At 48.6% G+C, this 21,056-nt stretch overlaps 1 protein-coding gene across 7 annotated transcripts in view; it reads left to right on the top strand.

The window, feature by feature from the left end:
* Window positions 1-21,056, top strand: part of HDAC4 (histone deacetylase 4) — a 1,546,655-nt gene that overhangs the window by 999,605 nt on the left and 525,994 nt on the right. For 4 of the 7 annotated variants that reach the window (XM_085645137.1, XM_085645138.1, XM_085645139.1 and 1 more), the window contains one exon: window positions 802-1,007. In XM_085645137.1, coding sequence (XP_085501263.1) covers window positions 802-1,007 — 206 coding nt within the window. Of the gene's footprint in view, window positions 1-786; window positions 1,008-21,056 lie in introns of all 7 variants that reach the window. The other 3 variants (XM_085645135.1, XM_085645136.1, XM_085645140.1) reach the window with 1 other exon arrangement.

The raw sequence follows: 21,056 nt of genomic DNA, 5'->3' as shown, positions 1-21,056 counted from the left end.
ACATTAAAGTTCAGAATGGTTTTGCAATTTACAAATGAAAATCCAGACCTCAAAACCTTTGAGATGCTGTGGTATTTATTCAAAAAGAGCTGTGCATACGTTAATTACTGGAAAAGTTTACTTCAAATTATTGCTGTTAAAAGGAGGTTAGACTGTTACAGAAACATATGATGACTTTACTTTTTCCACAAAAAGGTTGCTGAATGTTGGCAGACTTGTTTTATTAATAATAATGGAAATTTGTTTCTGCTGTTTGCTCCATGAGGTTAAACTTATCTACTACGAGGACTTGGTGCGGACTGGATAAAGGTCCGTGTTTTGATATGTAAACCATATTACATTAAGAGTTTGTAGTATATTTTTCACTTCATTAGATAACTGACTTGTAACGTAATATTACAGATGCACAGGAACTGTTTCTCAAGAATCCCTAAATGGAAGTGGTAAATCAAATCCTTTTTCCAAAATTGAACTGCATTATGTGCAATAGTCCGACCTCTTCTTGAACAATATGGAGTGTTGCTGACTCCACGTGTTCAGTTTTATAGCAGTTAATGAATAAGATCCATATGTTTTCTCTTTCCGACCTGCGGTTTCCAGGACTACACATAAAAAGGATCATGGTTGTAGCCATTATGCCCCTGCCTTTGCTGCCTCTATTAAGTTAAAGGCAATTACTTTTTACCTGCTCTACAGCCTGTATTAGAGTGTACTGAATGTCCCTTCCCATCTTCCATCCTTTCTTTTCTCCTCTGCTGTTTTGTGTCCCCTCTGTATTATCTTCAGACTGGTATCTTTCAGGCTTGGGGGCATTGCCTCTCCATACTGACCGGGTGTCACCTACAATACACAAACTGAGGCAACACCGCCCGTTGGGCCGTACGCAGTCAGCACCACTCCCACAGAATGCTCAAGCCCTGCAGCAGCTAGTAATACAGCAGCAGCACCAACAGTTCCTGGAGAAACACAAACAACAGTTCCAGCAGCAGCAGCTACACATTAATAAGGTGAGTGATCTCTGGTCTTAAACCTTGTGCTAGTTGCGCAGGACAGTAATATTTAAGCGTCTGGGGGATTCTTTCGTTTAGTGCTCTGATGAGAGACTCGCCTCTGACTTCTGATTTTCATTCCCTTCTTCTGTTGATGAGAATGATGCGTTTGATGTGCCCCTTATATTCTCCTAGCTTTTAGTGTGTTTCCGGGAAAGGTCATGCTATTGCTTGGGATGGTGTTGTTTTGCAATTAGCCATCACATGAGATCGTGTTGGGGGACTTTTTTGTGCCAGAGTGTATATAAGATGGATGGCAAGATACACCATCTGATGGGAAGAATTTTAGCGGCTCATAGGTAGTTAAGTGAGATTGTGGGTAGAGTATGCTTGTATGCCAAGAGTTCTAAATATTAGACGTAGCATTGCTGGGATAGAATCCATACCCTAAAATGTAAGTGTGGTAGTCTAGTTATTAGGTGGCAAGGTATTTATGAGCAGGTGGCACTGATGGAGCATGAGGCAACATAGTGAAATAATACAAAATTTTTGGCTCACCAAATCATTTGTGGGGCAGAGCTCATTCCATGAGATGCAAATGATATCTTGTGTTAAGGAAAACATATCATGAGATGGGAATATTCAACAAGACCTGAAAGTTCGTAAATGGAGCTGGAAAATATTTTGCCAGACAAAGGAAATGCCATTCGATGTGGGCATTTTCTTGGGCTTGGCGACTACATGATGAGTTGGATTGGCATTGCTGGGAATACTGAATGCCATAAGATAGGGCAGTGCTGTTTGCAGCGTGAGCCATGCAATTAGGTGAGAAGAAATTTATAGGGAAGCTGTTGGGTTATTGTATGGGGTTACTGTGGTAGTGGCCATGACAAGGCCCTTTTGGTTAAGGATGCCATACTGTGAGATTTAATAATGTATTTTAATGTAATGTCTTTTACCACGGTCTTGCCATCATTAAGCACAGTGAATAGTGCTACTTTAACTTTGTGGTTTGGTTTGCGCTATACAAAGAATGTAAATTAATGAATAAATATCAGGATTTACTATTCCCAATTCTGTGGTACTCCATTTACCCAACTGGGAAGAATTGGAAGAATGAGTTGGGATTTCCGGCTCAAACTCAATCTTTAGGTCACAACTGATGTAAGCAATAACAGGTTAACTGATTGAGTGATTTGTTTTGTCTGAATGAGGATTGGTGGGTGTTAGGCCATTTCTCTGGGGTCTAGATATATCCGGGGCAGTGGAGCATTCCTTGTAACAAGTATTGATTTTTGCTGTGGTAATAATTCAAGCTCATTGTATTAACAAATACTTCCTTTTTAGGGCTCGCCTAGGCAGTGCATGTGCTGTCTCTCGAGACGTGCTGTGTCCACTGTATAAGGTTTAAGCACATCCATCCGTTTTCATGCGTTCCTTCAAGTGCCTTTAGAAATTCCTCTGTTTTTGTTGTTGAATAGTTTACATGTCTCCCTCCTTTTGCTGTTTTGGTCACGCCCTGGAGACTGGCCCTGTTACATGGATGATTTCACTTTAGGCAATATGTTAATTTCGGCGCACTACCTTTTCTTTTGCCTGGGCTTGTTTGGCTTTCAGAACAAACTCAGCAGATTGCTGCAAAAAATGTCTTTATCTTGTTATCCACTGTCTTTAGTTTCACGAGCACTATTTCAGCCAGAAGCTATGTTGTTTTTCAACCTACAACATTTTTGGTTTCATTAGCTTAAATGTCCATACCTTAAATAATATACTTACTTAATGGAAGTGTAGTTTAAGAAGACGGCAGACAGTAGGCTCAAACTATTTACATTGTGCTTTTGACAGCGTGATTATTTGGTTATGATTAAAGAAGTAAACATGCTGTTATTGCTCCATTTTATGAAAAGGGAAGAAGCTTTAAGTTGCACGCTTTACATTTTTGATGCTTTTGTTTTTAGGTTTCAATCGTTGCTGAAATAAAACCAATATCAAGGACTGCCTCCTCATGCTCTCCAAACGTGGCACGTTATGTGAGGTTACTTAACAATATAGCCTACAAGTAGACCGTTGAACACCACCTCAGCACCCAGAGCTCAATTTGTGCCGGTGCTTAGCACCGGCACTTAATTATCAGGGCCGGGTCTACAGTCACGCATTTAGTGCACGTCAGTAATTGACAATTAGTGGCACTGGCACAGAGAGCGTGTGCTGCTATACGTCCGTAAGTGCTGTTGTCACTTTACCGTGTACTGGTTGTGTTGTTCATGACAGGACTGATGATCATGGTGAAGAACTTAACTGAATGGTGATGTGACTCCGATTCTCATTCTCACTCGTCTCTTTCACAACTCACAAGACTAGACTTCTGCTCAATCCGCCGGCCGCGGATCAGTGTTGCCGGCCCAGTGGTGGGCGGGACACTGAGTTTGGCAGGGCTTTGCCTGGGCTGGTCTTCTTCTGCGGGGGTTGGGGCTGTGCGTGGCAGAGGCAGCGAAGCGTGCGCAGATTTTGCAATTGAATGCGCGCGCATTCGCTGCTTTAATTATTTTGCTACGGCACGCCCCAGCATACCTGCACGGCCGCATCTCACCACCGTGACCAGCACCGCATCCAGCACCACCGAGTATCCACACTGGTGGTTGAACTCCAATGGCGCCACACTGGTGGTTGAACTCCAACGGCGCCGGCGGACCAGGTGAGGGCGAGGCATGGCCTGGGGTAGGCCGGCAGCCTAATCATGATTAATGATATAAAAAATAAAGCTGTGCAGGTGAGGCAGGGCAGGGCCTGGCAGGCGCCGTGATTACTGTTTTTTTTAAATGTTGATTGGTCTGACGATGAGTGGCCGTGGCCCTGATCAGATGTTGCCAGTAGTGGATGTTGCGCAGTTGCGGGCCGGCCCAGCAGTGCTGCCTAGATGGGTCAGTACTACAGTACTACTGGGATGGATTCAGTTTCGGTTCAGGCCCAGGCTCAGCAAATCTGTGGGGGCTGGGCGCGGCATGCAGTGTGCGCACACTTTTTCACATTGCAATGCGCGCGCATTAGATGCTTTGTCACACCCCAGCATACCCGCACTGCCTCAGGCTCACCACCACACCGTCCGAGTCATCGTGGCCAGCCAGCCGCCGTTCAAAATAGCGGAACCTGGACGACGTTGGCTGCATTGAGGTCAGTGGACTCGGCGGTGGAGTAGACTACTGCTCTGGACTGTGCAGTACATAGAGTTAAGCTCCACCAGGTGACGCATGGCCTGGGGTAGTCCGGCGGCGGTGGGCGGCCTAATCATCATGAGTTTAAAATAAAGCTGCGCAGGTGAGGCAGGGCAGGGCCTGGCAGGCGCCGTGATTATATGTTTTTATATTGATTGATGCAGTGTGTGATGATGAGTGGCCCCGGGTCCGCGGCACTTAGTTTGATGATGTCATGTTGCACAGTTGCGGGCCGGCCCAGGCTGCCTGGATCATGGATTCAGTTTCGGTTCAGCAAATCTGCGGGGGTTGGGGCTGTGCACGGCAAGCAGCGTGCGTAGATTTTTTTCACATTGCAATTTCGCGCACATTCAGTGCTTTGCCACACACACCCCAGCATACCCGCACTGCCTCAGGCTCACCACCACCACCGTCCGATTCGGAATCGTTGCCATTCACGTCCAGGCCTAGTGGCAGACAGGACCTGGCAGCGGGGCCCAGTTCTGAGCATATTCAGGCATAAATTAAAATGTCAAGATAACTCTGGTGATTATTCGTCTTCCTGGACCTGGAGAGAGACAGGAGTTTTGTCTAGGGGAAGTTGTGATTGCTTGAAAGGTAGTAAAGGGTTATATACCTGCTGCAAAAAACGTTTACCATGTAGATCAACAATTGCATATAATGTAAAATAGGTCAGTGTGTGTTACTGCTTCTGTTAGAGAGATCCTTTTGTTACTTTCAGTTTGTAAGTTAAAATCCTATCATAGAACAGCAAGCTATTAACAAGTCTGTCATCAAAGAGCTGCATGCAAACGGCAAGTTGTATAGTAGAGCTATGTGTTTTTTTGCCCAATATTTCATTATCCTAATCTTGCAAAAAGGGTTAATTTGGGTAGAAATCAATTCTTATTGGAGAGAACCCCTAACAATGCTGTTATGTTTTAAATTCTGAATTTGCGCTTTTCCAGACTTCGAACTCTTAAACTATATTGCCTACAATGACAATCATGGGTGACATGTGACTCCTATACCTTGTAGTCCTGCCTGGTGTAACATTTCCTATATACTGATTTACACACGTAGGATTGTATCTATGCAATGTGTGAATGATGCAAAATGCTCTTACACCTTACACTGTTCACAGGGCAGGGGAACCTCCTATCAAAACCTTACTATGAGGAAGGCTCCCTTGCTGAAATTCGGATCAGGTATATATTACATCTGACTTTTAACAGTGCCAGTTGAAGATGTGGGTGTAGCCAATATCGTAAGTGGGTGGAGCCCGTGGAGGAAGTGGGTGGAGCCAGAGAACAGTAGGTGTGGCCTCCGACAAACATTTGAGCACCTGCACTTCATATTTTACAAATAAAGCACTGTCAGCACCACTGCAGTACCACCGCTTCAGCACCAGTCAATCACTCAGCACCATTTCAGCAGCACCACCACCACCTGAACATCACTCAGCAGCACCTGAGGACACCAGCACAGCACCACCTTGGCATCACTCGGCCCCAACGCAACACCATCTCAGCACCAGCACAGCACCACCTCTGCACCAGTGCAGCACTACCTCAGCATCAGTGCAGCACCACCACTTCAACCCCAACTCAGCCCCAGCAAAGCATTACTCAGCCTCACTCAACACCACCACAACACCGCCTCCGCACAGCACCACCTCCACATCAGTGCACCACCACCAGTACAGCACCCACTCACCACGAGCGCAGCACCACCTCAGTAGCAACTCTGCACTAACGCATCATGTCCGCATTAGCGCAGCACCAGTGCAGCATCAGTGTAGCACCGGTGGTGCATCACCTGAGCACCAGCACAGCATTACCTGAGCACCACCAAAGCAGCACCTCTGCATCACTCAGCACCACCTCAGTATCACTCAGCACCACCTTAGCACCAGTGCAGCACAGTACCGTTTCAGCATCAGCACAGCACCACCTCCTCATCAGTGCACCAGCGCATCAGCACAACACCACTCAACATCAGCGCAGCACCACCCGCACAGCACCACCCTCGCATCAGTGCACCACCACCAGCGCAGCCCCGCCTCAGCACCAGCACAGTCCCACCTCAGCAGCAACTCAGCACCATTTCAGCATCAGTACAGCACCACCTCATATTCTGCGCAGCATCACGTCAGCACAGCACCATTTCAGTATCAGCACAGCACCACCTCCGCATCAGTGCACCACCAGCACAGCCCCACCTCAGTACCAGCGCAGCCCCACCTCAGCAGCAACTCGGAAACAAAGCAACATCACTTCAGCGCAACACCACCTCAGCATCACCTGAGCACCAGCGCAGCACCACCACCTCAGCATGACTCAGCACCACCACCTCAGCATGACTCAGCACCACCACCTCAGCATGAATAAGCACCACCACAGCATGAATAAGCACCACCACAGCATAACTCAGCACCACCACAGCATAACTCAGCACCACCACATCACTCCGAGCCAGCGTAGCCCCACCTCAGCCCAGCCACACCACAACACCACCTCAGCAGCAACTCTGCCACAACGCAGCACCACTTCAGCATCAGCACACCACTACCTCTGCATCAGTGCACCACCACCAGCGCAGCCCCACCTCAGCACCTGCGCAGCCCTACCGGAGCAGCAATTCAGCACCAACGCAGCTCCACTTCAGCATCAGCGCAGCCACACCAGCTCATTATCTCAGCACAGCACCAACTCAGCATCACCTGAGCACCAGTGCAGCTGCACTACCTCAGCATGACTCTGCACCACCTCAGTACCACTCAGCATCACCTGAGTATCATTCAGCATTACCTCCGCATCAGCACACTACCACCTCAGCACCCCCCTCGGTCTGCCCTCGGAATCCAGCCTCTATTGATTCTCCTTTAGTGTCACGTCTGCTGCTAATGTTGTAATTCATGTACTGTTTCCTAACCTCCACCCCCACCCCCCAATGAAAAAAAAGATATTTCAAACGAGCATTAGAACAGGTAGGAAGAAGTTGCTAGAATTGCAGGGACAAAAAAACTAGAAGCCATTTTTTATGTTCATTTTGTTTTTTAATAGGGTCGTTCAGTTGTACATAATTCCGTCTTGGTTATATATAAGGTAACATAGCTTAAAGACACTGGCAAAGCCAATAGCTCTGGCTAAACACTTATAAGGTTCCAAAGGTGAGACCTATTGGCTATGTTAATGTTTGTTAAGGTTTGACTTTCAGTGGATAGTATGGTCCAACAGTGAAGTCTTATTCTTAAACAGCGATATAGATTTAGTGACTCAAATACAAATAACATAGAAAAAGAGTACACAATAGATTGTTCACTGAGTTATATTTGAAAAAGAAATGGAAATTATATTCCAAATATAGAGTACAATATTTAGTCCTATTGCCAAAGCTTTACATTTAAATATATTATACCTAAATGTGGGAACCTTCTGATCTCTGCACGTAGTGTATACTTTGAAATCCGGTACAGAAACTAACTGGGCCTGGAAGCTGCACGTTTTGACTGCCTTAAGAAGTGCAAAGTGTTCTGCAAGCTCTGGTAGGTCTTATCCTTGGTGGCGTGCAGTTGCGCAGGCTGTGTCAGGGGCCGCTTGGTCAGGAACTGAGGATCTCGGCAGCTTGGGAACATGGAACAATGCTTAGAGAATTCTGATGGAATTGTGCAGTGTGTGGTGAAATGTATTTCCAATGTTGGGAGAGGAGTTAACCTAACGGCTAGGGCGGTCGACCTCGAACCTGGGGAACTGGGTTCGAGTCTCGGCAATGACGCTGAACATCCTGTGATTCTGGGCAAATCACTTAATCTCCCCGTGCATAACAAAAATTAATGTGTGTCCTCATGTAACGTAACTGGTGCTATGTAAAGCGCTCTGATACCCGATTCTGGTCAAGTTTGCGCTATATAAAACTCTATTAAAAAAATAAAAATGTGGAGTGCGAGGAGAATGGTCATGGGCTCATATTGTTTGTTGTCTCACTGGGTTCTATGATGGTAGGCCATTCATAATGGTCAAGATTAAATATATGCCTCTTTTGTACTTCAGAACCCATCCATTAGCACATGGGACGAGCAAGTGGTCATCTCTTAACTTTTTTTTAATGTTAGTGTTGTATCTTGCAGTCTACTTACAGGTACTCTTGAACATTCCACCTAGAAATACAAGGAATCCCTCCTTGCTCCATTTAAGCTTTTCTGATGGATACATCGAACCACAGATTCCTCACCTTGTGAGCATTCCCCCGACATCAGACTGGATTGGGAAAGCTCAAAAGCAGTACTCCTGCACACTTGTAGGTGGCATCATGTGGCTTCTTGTTGACGACGTTCCACTCTGGAAGTGACTAAGGGAGCCGCATATAAGCGCCACCCACGCTCTAACATCAGTTCATTTCTATCCGCACTTTCAGATGCAGATCCTGATGTCTATTCCTTTAATTTATGATGTGATTTATGTATTTTTCTTTTTAAGCTTTTACCAGTACGCAAGGGAAATGTCCCTTCTTAAAATGATTGGGGTTGGAACGACTCCAGGGCCTATGACAGCTGCGACCAGATATACAAGAGGAGCTTACAGGATTATGATGCGAAGCTCTCTACATCACAAAACACTGCAAGACTCAATGTCTAAATTGAAAGGAAAGTCTGGTTACTAGATAAGATCTTCGTCGCGGTCAAAGTCCTCAGGTAAATCAAAGAAAAAACGCAAGAAATCTAAGCATAAACCATCCACTACTTGCCATTCTCAATTTCCAGAGAAGGCGCAAGTGTGTTAATGTGCCACCTAGTCTTGCTCCTGAACTTATTTGGAGCTGATTCAGAGTATGATCCCGATGCATCTTGACTTTCAGGCTCCATCGGCAACATTGCAGCAAGTCAGCACCTTTAGGGAGACTATGCTGAGCATTTTTGGCATGCTTCCAGTTCCCTCTAGAGCACCCTTGGGCCCCAAGGGTCTGCCACTTGTGCCTCTTGAACCCACCTCTCATTACATACTGGCTTTGTTGCTGACTTTGGTCCTGGCCCCACACTCTGTGGTGGTTCTTCTGACAGCACCGTCAAGAGTCTCCACACCCTGTAGTTGAATTGTCTCTGCCCTGGATACTCCCACTGAGGAGAAAACATCGTTTGCTGTTGTGATTGCAAGGGTAGTAAAGGTCCTTAACATGCATTTCCTCACTATACAGTGTAAAACAAATGTTGTAATGGAGATCCTTCAACCTGGACAGGTTTCTACCAAACATCTCATGCCATTTAATAACGCTGTTGCAGATACCCTTCTCGACAACACTATGTTCTAGCCCTCCGGTCAACTGGCAGGTCGCTCGTTGAAACCTCTGCAAGCGGGTTGAATTAATCCCCACTCAGTATTGACTCTATTCTTGGGGATTTATTAAAATACATATCATCCACCAATTACCTTGTTTTAGATTTTCTAATCTGTGCTACTCTCTAGCCTTCACATCAAACCAGTACTCAATAGTGATTTCACCTCCAACTCTTCCTTTAAAAAAAACTCTGGAGCTCACCGACAACACTGTCTTTCGTAGGTCGCACCTTGATCTTGAAGATCGATGTAGGGAAGGATCCGAGGGTGATGCATGCCACCAACCAGGCCTTCTACCCTGAATTGTAGATTTCCTTGGATCCTCTCTTCCCATACCTTTATGGCAGTCAGTAGTAGAGTGTGTGTGAGGTCACCTTTCGCTGCAGACTAGGTTTTTCACACAGCATCCATCACCAGAGAGCTCAGTTGTTCAGGCGTCTACCTGTACTGTGAACTCCAATTGGTTTAAGGAGAGGGTCTGCTGCTGACCTAATCGGGGTCTAGCAGCCACCAGTTCAGGTCTTTTGCAGGCTGCTCTGAAGCCTGGATAAAATCCAATGGGTTTGCCTGGTGCTGTGCCCACTGGGACTTCTGATCCAACATGTGCCACCTGTCATTATTTTTCCACCAGCAGGATGCAGGAGGCCAACAGTCCCATGAATCTCATAACTGTCTTGACTGAAATCCAAGACCAAGGGTGAAACATAAAAATCATAGCATGAATGTCCCGGACTCTCCGTTCCTGGGCAATGGTGCGAAATTACACCATATCCATTATGGCAGTGTTACCCATGAGCATCTGTGAAGGAGTCGGGTGTGACTTAAGCATTCTGATAGTGAGCCATAACAATGTTAAAATGTTTGCTGTGATCTTGAGGTGGTCGACAACTGCATGGATCTCGGCCGCCTTGAACAGCCAGTCAAATTAGGTGAAAACAAGTATGAGCTCTAGAGGTGTGCTGCGAACACCGCCATCTCTTCTGCGAACAACTGAGGGGCACTGGTCAGGCCAGAAGGAAGAATGACAAACTGAGAATGTTTATGGCCTACTGTGGACCGTAGATAATCCCGGTGGACCTGCGAGACATGAATATGGAAATAAACGTCTTGCCAGTCCAGTGCTACCATCAAGGCTTCAGGATCCAGGGCAGACAGAACCTGGGATATTGTAGGCATCTTGAAATTGTCCTTTATCAGGAAGGCATTGAGAGGGCAAAGATCGAAAATAAGATGAATGCGTTCGAATTTCTTCAGCACAAGTACATAGCAGTAGTAACACCTAGTTCTTGTTTACATGTGATTCTCGGTCAGCCACCATGATGGGGGGTGCAAGGGGTAAAAAGAAATGGGAGGGAGGTGTATCCCATTCAATGGTTTGGAGAACCCATCTGTTGAACATAATATCTTCCCCCTCCCCATGGAGAAAAGGATGGATCCTGCTTCCTATTTGGTTGCCTTGTGCCAGAAAGGACACACTAAAGCAGTTTTTAAGTTATGCTTACTAGAAGGGTCGGGCCTGAGCTGTCCATTGGTCCTGATGGCCCTAGTGTTGTCTCTGGTAGCAACGCCCTCGATAAGGCTGGGAGGGTTGCTGTGCTGTCGGCGGGATCTGACGTTGATGGTATGCCAAGTTATTGGTGAAATTGTTGATTAAACTGTCTGTCGGATGTGGAAAGACTGAAGGAGGGAGCTGTGATGTGGTTCTCCTTAAATCGTTCTAGGGCTGAATCTGCACTGAACACCAGAGGTGAGAACCATCAAATATCGCTGAAACAACGCATTCGTACCAACTGCCCTACCCAAGGAATTGGTCATGTCCAAACCAGACCGGATACCAAATTATGTGGAAACACATCATCCCAAATTGGTTTGTAGTTTGTCTGGGACTGCCAGTAAGATCGGACCGACTGGGTCCCATGGTGCATGGGGGTAGTGATGGATGGAGCTTGCATTTAATTGAATGTAAGAGAAGGCTTGCAGCAGAACCACATGAACTCGCCAAAGATTTTTCTGTTTGTATTCAAAGTCAGGTGGAGTTGTAGGGAAAGCATTAATGTTGACTTTACTAGTAAATCAAGCAACTTCGGTCATGTGCTGCTTTGCTGGATCTGCACAGGGTTAAGGTGCACAAGCCACAGTTAACAGGCACATAGCATGACATTTGCCAGATAATAGGCATTTCATGATATGTCCTTGCCTGCATAACAGTAACCTTCTTATCCATAATATAATCAATAGATTAAACTGATACATTTTGGCACCCAATGCTAGGATTTCAGTTTCCTCTCTGCAAGAGACTCATATGGCACAAGCAGCTTGTTACCCTGGTGTGACTCCCACTTTTGAGGTCTAGTTGATTGTGTATTCGAGTTGTGACTAAGCTTTATGGTACATCACATGAGAGTTTCCATTGAAGAAATACATGACCCTGTAGTTATCCGATTTCTTTGAATACTCTGAAAAGATCCAAAGATCGTGCTCGGGGCTCTTACAGCCTAGTTATTTAAGATAGTTTTCTACAATCATAAGCAGGCATACATAACACCTATACCTCCATTCTGTCAGATCTGTCCCCTTCCTTTTACTGTTCAAGAGCAAATTCAAAATCCACCTATGCATGCCACATTAGCATAGAGGACACAGGCTCCAATCTTTTTTTATTAAACCTTTATTGAAAACAATCAGGGTTGAACAAAGCATGGTGCCTAAAATCCGGGCTGGCCGCATAAGTACTTACAATGACACCAAAATATCCAGCAGGGGAGGCAAGTCGCCTACAATCACTTTGGGCCAGCCGCGTAAAGATAATTGCTGCACACAGAATAAACAGCCTATAGAAAGGCCCTCAATCAGCGTAGAGCACAAGGCTGTACGTCATACCCAACAGCCTTGGACTCAATGCATATATGCCCCCAGGTAGGTACAGCCAGATTGCAGAAGACCATGAAACACAGCTGTCTCCCTGAGAGGGTGTCCGCCCCTATATAGCCCTTGTTGCGACTACTAACAAACTACGTCAGATGCATCGCGTGCTTGAGTGGGGGGTTATTCCCTATGGCCAGGGTTGCATTGAAGGAAAAAGGAAAGAGAAAAGTGGCAACATCAACTAAACAAACACTGTACTGGTCGTGATGTGATTTGCGGCGTGGTGTGTCCAGCATGTTCCAGGTAATGGCGTGTATTGGGGGGGCAAGCACCAAAAGAGACTGTCCTATTCCATGTAAGCTAAGCGAGTGCACGTTTCAATTGCATGGGAAAAGCTGGAGGGCTCTGAGTTTGGGGGGGTTAAAGCAGGTGAGCTTGATGTGCATTAAATAAGATATCACTGGCTGCCATATGCGCTGGAATTTCTTTTTGGTGTTCGCTAGGTTGTTGGAGATTCTCTCCATCGTCAGGATGTGCCAGACCCAGGCAAACCATTGGGCCACGGAGGGGGGAAAGGCTTGTTTCCATGCACACGCTATAAGTTGTCGCGCTGCTAGGAGTAAATGGCTGATTAGGGCCCAGTCAGCCCCAGTCATTGCCGTTGGGGTCGAGGGGCGTATACATAGGATTGTTGCGTGTTTCAAGTGTGGAAGTGGGTACCCCACAATGCCCTTAATATGTCCCAAGACCTCCTTCCAAAAGGTGGCTATCCCCCGACATGACCACAATGTATGATATAGAGTGCCTTCATCTTTCCCAGAGCACCAGCAGAGGCTGGGGACTGTGCAATATATAGTAGCCAGGCGAGAGGGCGTATAGTACCATTGGAGCATTAGTTTGTATGTGGTTTCCCGGGAGGCAAGGCTGCAGTATGTTTTAAGAATATCTTGCCATAGTGTGTCTCACTGTTTGAGGGAGAGTCCCCCAGGAGTTGCATCTTGCCAGGCAGTCTGATATTTGTGGGTACGAATCGGGTTTGAGTGTTGCAACACGTGATGGGTTTTAGAGATCAGTCCCCTAGTGCCTGCAGAGGCCTATACTAGTTTCTCTAACATAGTGAATGGGCGCGCCACCACCGCACGAAGCTCAGGGCTGGAGAGCTAGTGCCTTAACTGAATGTATTGAAGCTGTGCCGTGGGAGGAAGCATAAATTCAGACCTGAAAACGTCAGTTGTCTTCATGACATCCCCTGCAAATAGGTCTCGGATCATCCGACAATCTCCGTCGGTCCATCTACTGAACGCAAGTGTTGGTCGACCCGGATGAAATTCTGGATTGTGTGCTATGGGGGGTATTCGGGGACGGAAACATGGTTAACCCCTTTTTTTACTGCTATTCTGTCCCAAATGTCTAGTACTGTTTTGGTTGGGGTCGCAACATATGCACTCCGGGGCTGGACATGCTTAGGCAACTAGGCAAGGTCCCACAATGGCTGTCACGCAGCTGCACGGTCCATGTTGAACCAATGCTTCTCATTTTCGCGCACCACCCACTCAGAGATATACCCAAGGTGGGCTGCCCGATAGTATTCCAATAAATTTGGGAATACCATGCTTCCTCTATCTCGTGGACACATCAGTAATGAATGCACAACCCGAGGCCGCTTCCCATTCCACACAAAGGCCGCGTAAGTCCCCCTGGAGACGCTGGATGTCCACTTGCGTTGGCAGCGTCTGAAACAAATCTAAGACCCGCTGCAAGATATACATTTTAATAATGTTGAAACGCCCCAACCAAGAAATATGAAGGGGCTTCCACCTCTGGAGACCGGTTAGCACTGAGCGGCGGAGAGCGGTCCAGTTATCACGGGACCAGGAAGTGAGCGTGGGGGTGATATGGAGCCCTAGATACTTGATGGATTCCGATGTCCATTGAAAGGGGATCAAACTCTGCAGCACTCTAAACTCTGGGTCGGAATGTTAATGTTTAGGACAAATTACTTGGATTGATCTTGAAGCCAGAAACTGCTTCAAAAGCCTGTAGACTATCAACCAAACAGGGGAGCGAGATTTCAGGTTGAGTCAGGGTGAGCAGGAGGTCATCCACAAACATTGATTTTGTGGGTTTGGCCACCAAAAGACCTGCCCTGTCGCGGGCCCTGATGGAGTGATATCGGTCTCGTAACCCGCCCATTCGCTTGAATGCAAGCTAATGGGCCGCATATGACTCCATGACTTTCTAAATCAATAACCGTCCAAGGCCTATTTTACCCAACGCAGCGCGGAGATCGAACCAATCTACCCTGTCGAATGCCTTCTCTGCATCAAGAGAAAGTAGGAAGTTGGGGATGTTTAAGCATTGTGCTTTTTCAACTAGGTGAGCTATATGCTGGACATTATCCGCGCCCTGTCGGTGGCGGATAAACCCTCCTGGTCGAGATTAATGAGGCCAGTAAGATAAGGGTCGAGACGAGTAGCTAATATTTTATTAAAAAGCTGGGCATCCGTGTTGAGAAGGGCTGTTGGACGGTAGGGCGAGCATTGCGCCAGATCCTTGCCTGCCTTGGGAATGAGGGAGATCTCAGCTATCGGCATGGTGGGGGTGAGGCCCGTGTCTCCTGAAAAGGAGTTAAACAGGCGCAGGAGGTGTTCCTGCATCTGAGGAAGAAAGAAACGGTAGAAGAGAACAGAGAGCCGTCTTGAGCCTGGTGCTTTACCTAGTGGAAGACTGGACAGCTGTGCATAGTTCCGCTGCTGTAATGGGACTATCTAAAATAGTCGCATGGTGCACGGACAGGGGTTCACAATCACAATCAGCAAGGTAGGATTGAAGTCTCATAGGGGAGGGGTCTTGACGAGAGTAGAGTTGCTAGTAGTAATCTCGAAAGGCCTCAGATATGTCCTTTGCTGTTGTTGCCAATTTAGCAGTGCGTGTCTAAATTTTAGCGATGTATGCCTTAACCTGCGCAGCTTACGGGTCAGTACCCTGCCCACCTCATTCCCCCCCCCCCCCATATTATTTCTGTTGCATGGACATTAGTGCGCGCTCCACCTTTCCCGTGCGATGGGCACGCAGCTGACCATACAACAGGGCTAATTGTCTTTCTAGTTTGTCAGGTTGGGGTCCCTTTGTCCGAGCGCTCTAGCTGATTGAGCTCTGTCGTGAGTTTAGATGCTACCAATTTCGCCTCCCTCCCCCTGGCAATGGACGCTATTGTGCCCCGTATCGTGGCTTCAAACCCATCCCACAGTGAGTGCAGGGAGATTTCGGTGGAGGTGTTGAGCTGGAAGTACTCTGTGATTCCTTTCTGTATCTCTTCTACATCTACCGGATCACGCAACAGATGTGAGGGCATATGCCAGACGAGAGACCCGGTCTTCCCATGAGAGTTTGAGATGGGCATGGTTGGAGATGGAAATATTAGAGAGATCCACTGTGCACAAGCATTTAAGGAGAGAGGGGGTGACGAAAGCGTAGTCGATGCATGTGCGAGTAGGAAGTGTGCACATGTGAATAGAAGGAGTAGTCCCACACATCCGGATGTTTGTATAGCCATGCATCTACTGACCCCAGGCTTCAATGTCTCTCTGAAGGTGTGCCGACATGACCCCAATGTTTTGAAATGTCGTGCTGCTTCTCTCTAGGGAGGGGTCCCAAATTAGGTTAAAATCTCCGCATATTATTATGTCTCCGTCGACCCCATTAAGCTGTTCGCCCGAAACGCTTCTGATGTATGCGTCCTGTGTAGCGTTCGGGGCGTAAAGATTAAGTATCGTCAGCTGGCGCTTCCCCCCGATCACAGATATTGGCCCTCCCCATCACGGGTCACCCGAGCTACAGAGGTGTAAAAGTTAGCCTTACACAGCACTCCCACCCCCCAAAGTTTTAGAGGTTGTATAAGCCCAGTGATGGTGGGGGTACTTCGGGTGAGTCATGCGGTATAGGTCTGCCTTTATTATGTGGGTCTCCTGGAGCATTGACATCTGGGTCGTGGTGCAGGATGTAGCGCCATATTTGCTTTTGTTTGTTTGGGGAGTTTAAGCCCCGCACATTTAATGAGTAGTTTAATGTCCCCCATAGAAAATGAGGGGTCGAAGGAAGCGTCCCAGGGAAGGCTAGCATATGCTGTGTTGCAGGTAATAGTCACTGTCCCCGTGTCCTGCCCGTGCCCGCCCACCTCAGCCAGGCCAGGTGGCCCTCAATCAGTCAGGGCCTCAGCCATTAGGAATTCCATCGCAAAGATCAGTAAGTATTTATTTTAAAGGTTTTATATAGCACTGGCTAGACCCGGAGGTATCAGAGCGCTTTACATGAGTATCAGATCATAGTTGCAGGTTACATCGTTACAAAGGTTACACAGTTATAAGAGCATGGCAACATAGTTACATGTAAGGTCGAGATAAACAATAAGCACATATACGTAAGGGAAAAAGCAGGCAAGGGGAGAGAATCAGGGTAGGGGGTAGGAGCAGGGGAAGTAGACAGAGAATGAAGGAGGGAAAGATGAGGGGAGGGTGAGAGACACAGCATGGAAAGAGGAGGGAGAGGGCGACGGGGACACAAACCGGTAGACGAGTCAAAGCTGTGTCCAAAGACAAGTAAGCTGTGATCATAGGGGAAGTGGTATAAATTCCCCATCTCTGTTGCGAGAGGCTCCCTTTACGCAGTGGACTCTCAGAGGGGTCTCTGAGACTCCAAGGCCTACATACTGGATCCTTCCCCAAAAAGGGGAGAGGGAGTGCTTTGGCAAGGGGTGCCATACCATACCTCAGCTGTGAGTGGCTCCCTTGGCGCTGTGGACTCCCACACCTGGTTCGCTGAGACTCCAGGGTATAAATATTGGATCATTCCCCAAAAAGGGGAGAAGGAGTGCTTAGTTAATAGGGCACAAAGGACAGGGGGCTAGGCGGTGTAGCAGGCAAGGGGAGAGATTCAGGGGAGAGGGGATAGGAGCAAGGGAAGTAGACCAAGAGAGAAAGAGTACTAAATGGGGAAAAAAACGCATCAGTTTAGGGAACAGACTGTTTTCTCTCTGTGGCCATGAGTTTGCCCCATCTGAAGATAAAAACCTAGCACAGGCCATTCCAGAAGCTTTGCCATCCAGGACAAGAAGCACACAGTTTGTAATTCTTCTATTTCTAGTGGTGGTAGAAGAAGCCCAAAATGGGTGTTGGCCACCGGGAAATTCAAAATGGGTGCCAGTCCAAAGTTAATATTTAAAAGTTCAGAAAAATGGAGACCTCGCAAAGACAATTAGGAGCGTACCACAGTGCCAAGATCAGCCATAAGAGACTTCTGTCTGTCGTCTCCCGCACCCGAAATCCTTTGATATCCTGCCCCTCGCTGCTATCTTGGTCGTGTGAGGGCGGGCTCTGGTTGGATACGCACTTACTCGCACAGACTGTGCGCGGACGTGACTCTGAATACGGCATTGGCAAGGCCACTGGTAAGGGACTCCGGATGAGCGCAGGACCACTTCCCCAGAAGCGGCCCGATCCCTGACTACTGCACACATTCTATCTGCTGAACCCGGGGATGGAGCCCTCCATGTTGGTCTGAGGTGAGCTGACTGCTGAGTGGCGTGCATTGTCTCCTAGGTCCTGGGTGTGCAGAGACGGTGTGCACTGCAAACTAGCACTAATGAGCTATAGGCCTTAAATGGCACATTGCTCCAGCTTTTATTTGATAATCAGCTCCCCTAGACCAGAAGAAAGTATAATTGGTGAAAACGATCTAGAGCACAAGCCCTAATCTGATGCTTAACAAAGCTCATGCGGCATTCTCAGTGATCGAGTTGCATTGCGGTAACGGCCGCCATTACAGAGTCAGGCATCCGTCATCCATAAAACGCCAGGAAGTTGGTATTGGCCCCGCTTCACTTCACTTTTTTCCTCAGTCCGCATAGAAGTCAGGCGCTACAATTGGCTGTTTGGTTCCCAGTGAAGGTCAAATGTAGTCATGTTATTTGTGCAGGCCTCACAGATGCTGCCTCGTTTTCCAACACGGGGGTTCATCCATTAGACCCCACAATGTTTTGGCCTCTGCCAACGAGTGTAGAGAGCGGCGCCTACCCTCCCACTGAAACCGGAGCGCCAAGGGATGGCCCCACTGGTACTGAATACCCTGTGCACGCCGCTTATCAGTTACAGACTTGAAGTCCCGGCGCTTGCGGAGAGTGACAGTGGAGAGGTCTTGATAAAGCTGGATCGTGTGGCTCTGAAATTAGATTTTCGTCTTGTTTCTGGCCACCTGCATGATTGTTTCTTTCTCTGTAAAAAAAAAAAAGCACCCTGGTTAGGATGTCTGGCCCGCTGGCCGTGCGGGTTGCTCTCACGGAGACTCTGTGAGCCCGATAGAGGGCGGGCGGGGATGCATCCTAGTCATCCCGGACCGCCTGCAGACGCTCCGCTGTGAACGCCACAATGCCTGTCCGAAGTGGTCCCCCCCACCCCCCGCATGCGGATATTGTTGTGCCGGCTACTGTTTTCTAGGTCTTCCTGGTTGGTCTGGAGCTCAATGTGTTAGTCCTCCAATGTGCTAATGCTCCTCAGCAGCATCTCATGATCTTCCGATCTAGCATTGACCGTCCGCTCCAGGTCATCCACCCTGTCTCCAGTCTGTTACCTGTCACGGAGGCTCGACTTGAACTCCTCTTTGAGGGAGGAGATGTCTGTCCGTATCTAATGCAGGAAGCGGTCCATGTATCCCGGAGTGATTGGCGCAGAGCGTTCCCCACCCGCCGGTGCCAAAGCTGAGGATTGAATTGTCACCTCCGGCTGTGGGGCCCTATTACACAAAGGTTATCACCGGGTTATCTTTAATTGCCTTAGAACGTGGGATAGCAAGGGTCCGGGTGCGCTAAAGTATGGGGGTTCCTCGTTCAAGGTCTCCACTGCGCAGGTGTGCGCCTGCTAAAGATGTCGCCTGTAGGTCCCAGTTGCAAATCCCGCTATGTGGTACCACCGTCAACTCCGACCGGTCCAGGTCTTCTATGAGGGATCCCTCAGTGAGAGTGCTCCCCTCTATAAAAGTCCGGCCACGGGCACGTGAGCGTGCAGATATTGGGTTTTCCCAGATTCGTGCCCGGGGTGACTAGGCTCCGCAAGTCCAAAGCAACCGGGAGGGGCACCTGCAGCTTCTCTCCCTGTGTTGTGGTGGGGTATCTTTGAGGCTCTACACTGGCTTTGTGGCCCGTTCTCGGTGAGCGTAGGCCTGTGGTGGTCCTCCAGTTCAAGGCATGGCACTTATCACCTCAGGCATCTTGTGACAACCCACCACGCAGATCCCCGGGAGTCTGTAAATCCCTGTCTTGCCCCTTCACGCTCTCACTGTTTCAATGCCGCGGGGATCTGCTCTATAGGTGCGGGGGGGCCTGTTCTGTTGGTAACAGGTGTGAAAATTCAAGGGCGGAGGTGGTCCTTGCCGAACTCCGATTTGAGGCCTGGCGCAGCAGCTGTTCCCACTTCACTCCAAGCAACGCCAAGGGGGCCCGGTCACCCCACTCCAGGTCCCAGCCTACTCATCCAGGCCGATATCAACTGGTGTCAAGCTGCCTCTGGCACCTTCTATTCCTCAGCAACAAGAAAGTTCATAAGGGTCACAGCCCGCCCAGCAGGGAATGTGGCAGTCTCAGTGGAGGGGGACCCAGGGATGGCGGTGTGGCTTTTTATCTACCTCTCGCATGTGCGCCCATCCCAATGCTTCACAGGTGGATGGTCCGCTGCGGGTCAGCCTCCTCCACGAAGCGTTGCGCAACGCCGCACACTCACAGGCTCTCCAATGATGGGCGGCCCCCACGAAGTCTCAGCTGCCCGTGCCACTTACTGAGCTGCTTCAGGGCAAGGAGCTCAAGCTGTGTACCCAGCGCTCCGCTGTAAGTCTCCTCAGTTGTGCGGTGGTAGCAATCCGGCAGGTTCACCCAACAAAATGGCAGCCACCTCTCCTCACTACAGGCTCGATGGCCCAAAGGCATCCGAGTTCATCCCAGCTCGCCACTTCAGATCTGGAGGGACTCCATGTCTTGTCTCCTGACGTCGGGTAGGTTCCGGCAGGTGTTACTGCGCAACTCCAGGCTTTGTAGGCGGGACAGTCTCTTGCTGCAAAATGGCAGGCGCTGTTCGTCGTCACTGGATTGAGGTCCCGGTGCAGCTGTTCCCAGCAGTATATGTCGCCGCAGCCTCAGGAGCACCCCAGGCGCCGTCCACAGGTGTGCAACGGACTGCGACTGAAGTCTCCACGCTGCCCCGAGGACGCGTGGCCCTCCTTATCAAGATGGTGGTCGCCCTCGCCTCCGGGGTCTCAGTCATGCTGTGTGCTTCCGGCCGGCCTATGGGAGGGCCCCATCTCTGCCACCAGACCTCAGACGGCTCCAGAAGCCCTCGAGGGCAAGTGCAGATGTCTTATGCGATGGACCCCGGGACAATGGAACTCCAGGACCACACGTCCTACTCCATTGCTTCTCAGGCCACGCCCCCACAGGCTCAAATCTTGAACCAGCTTGCACCCTTCTCGATCTAACAAGAAATTCGCTTCCTCCTTCTTCGGAAAGTCTTCTGGGTATCCCATTTTCACTGTTGAGCATACCCCTTTCCTCCATGCAAACATACCTACGTTCTCTCCCCAATAGTAACCCGAATCCCAGAAAATCACGCACCTGAATTTTTGCCTCCTCGTTTGAC

The sequence above is a fragment of the Triturus cristatus genome, chromosome 3_1, assembly GCF_964204655.1.
Source record: "Triturus cristatus chromosome 3_1, aTriCri1.1, whole genome shotgun sequence".
NCBI classification, from domain to species: domain Eukaryota; kingdom Metazoa; phylum Chordata; class Amphibia; order Caudata; family Salamandridae; genus Triturus; species Triturus cristatus.
The sequence above is the reverse complement of the archived record's forward strand: the minus strand, read 5'-3'. Positions and strand labels throughout refer to the sequence as shown.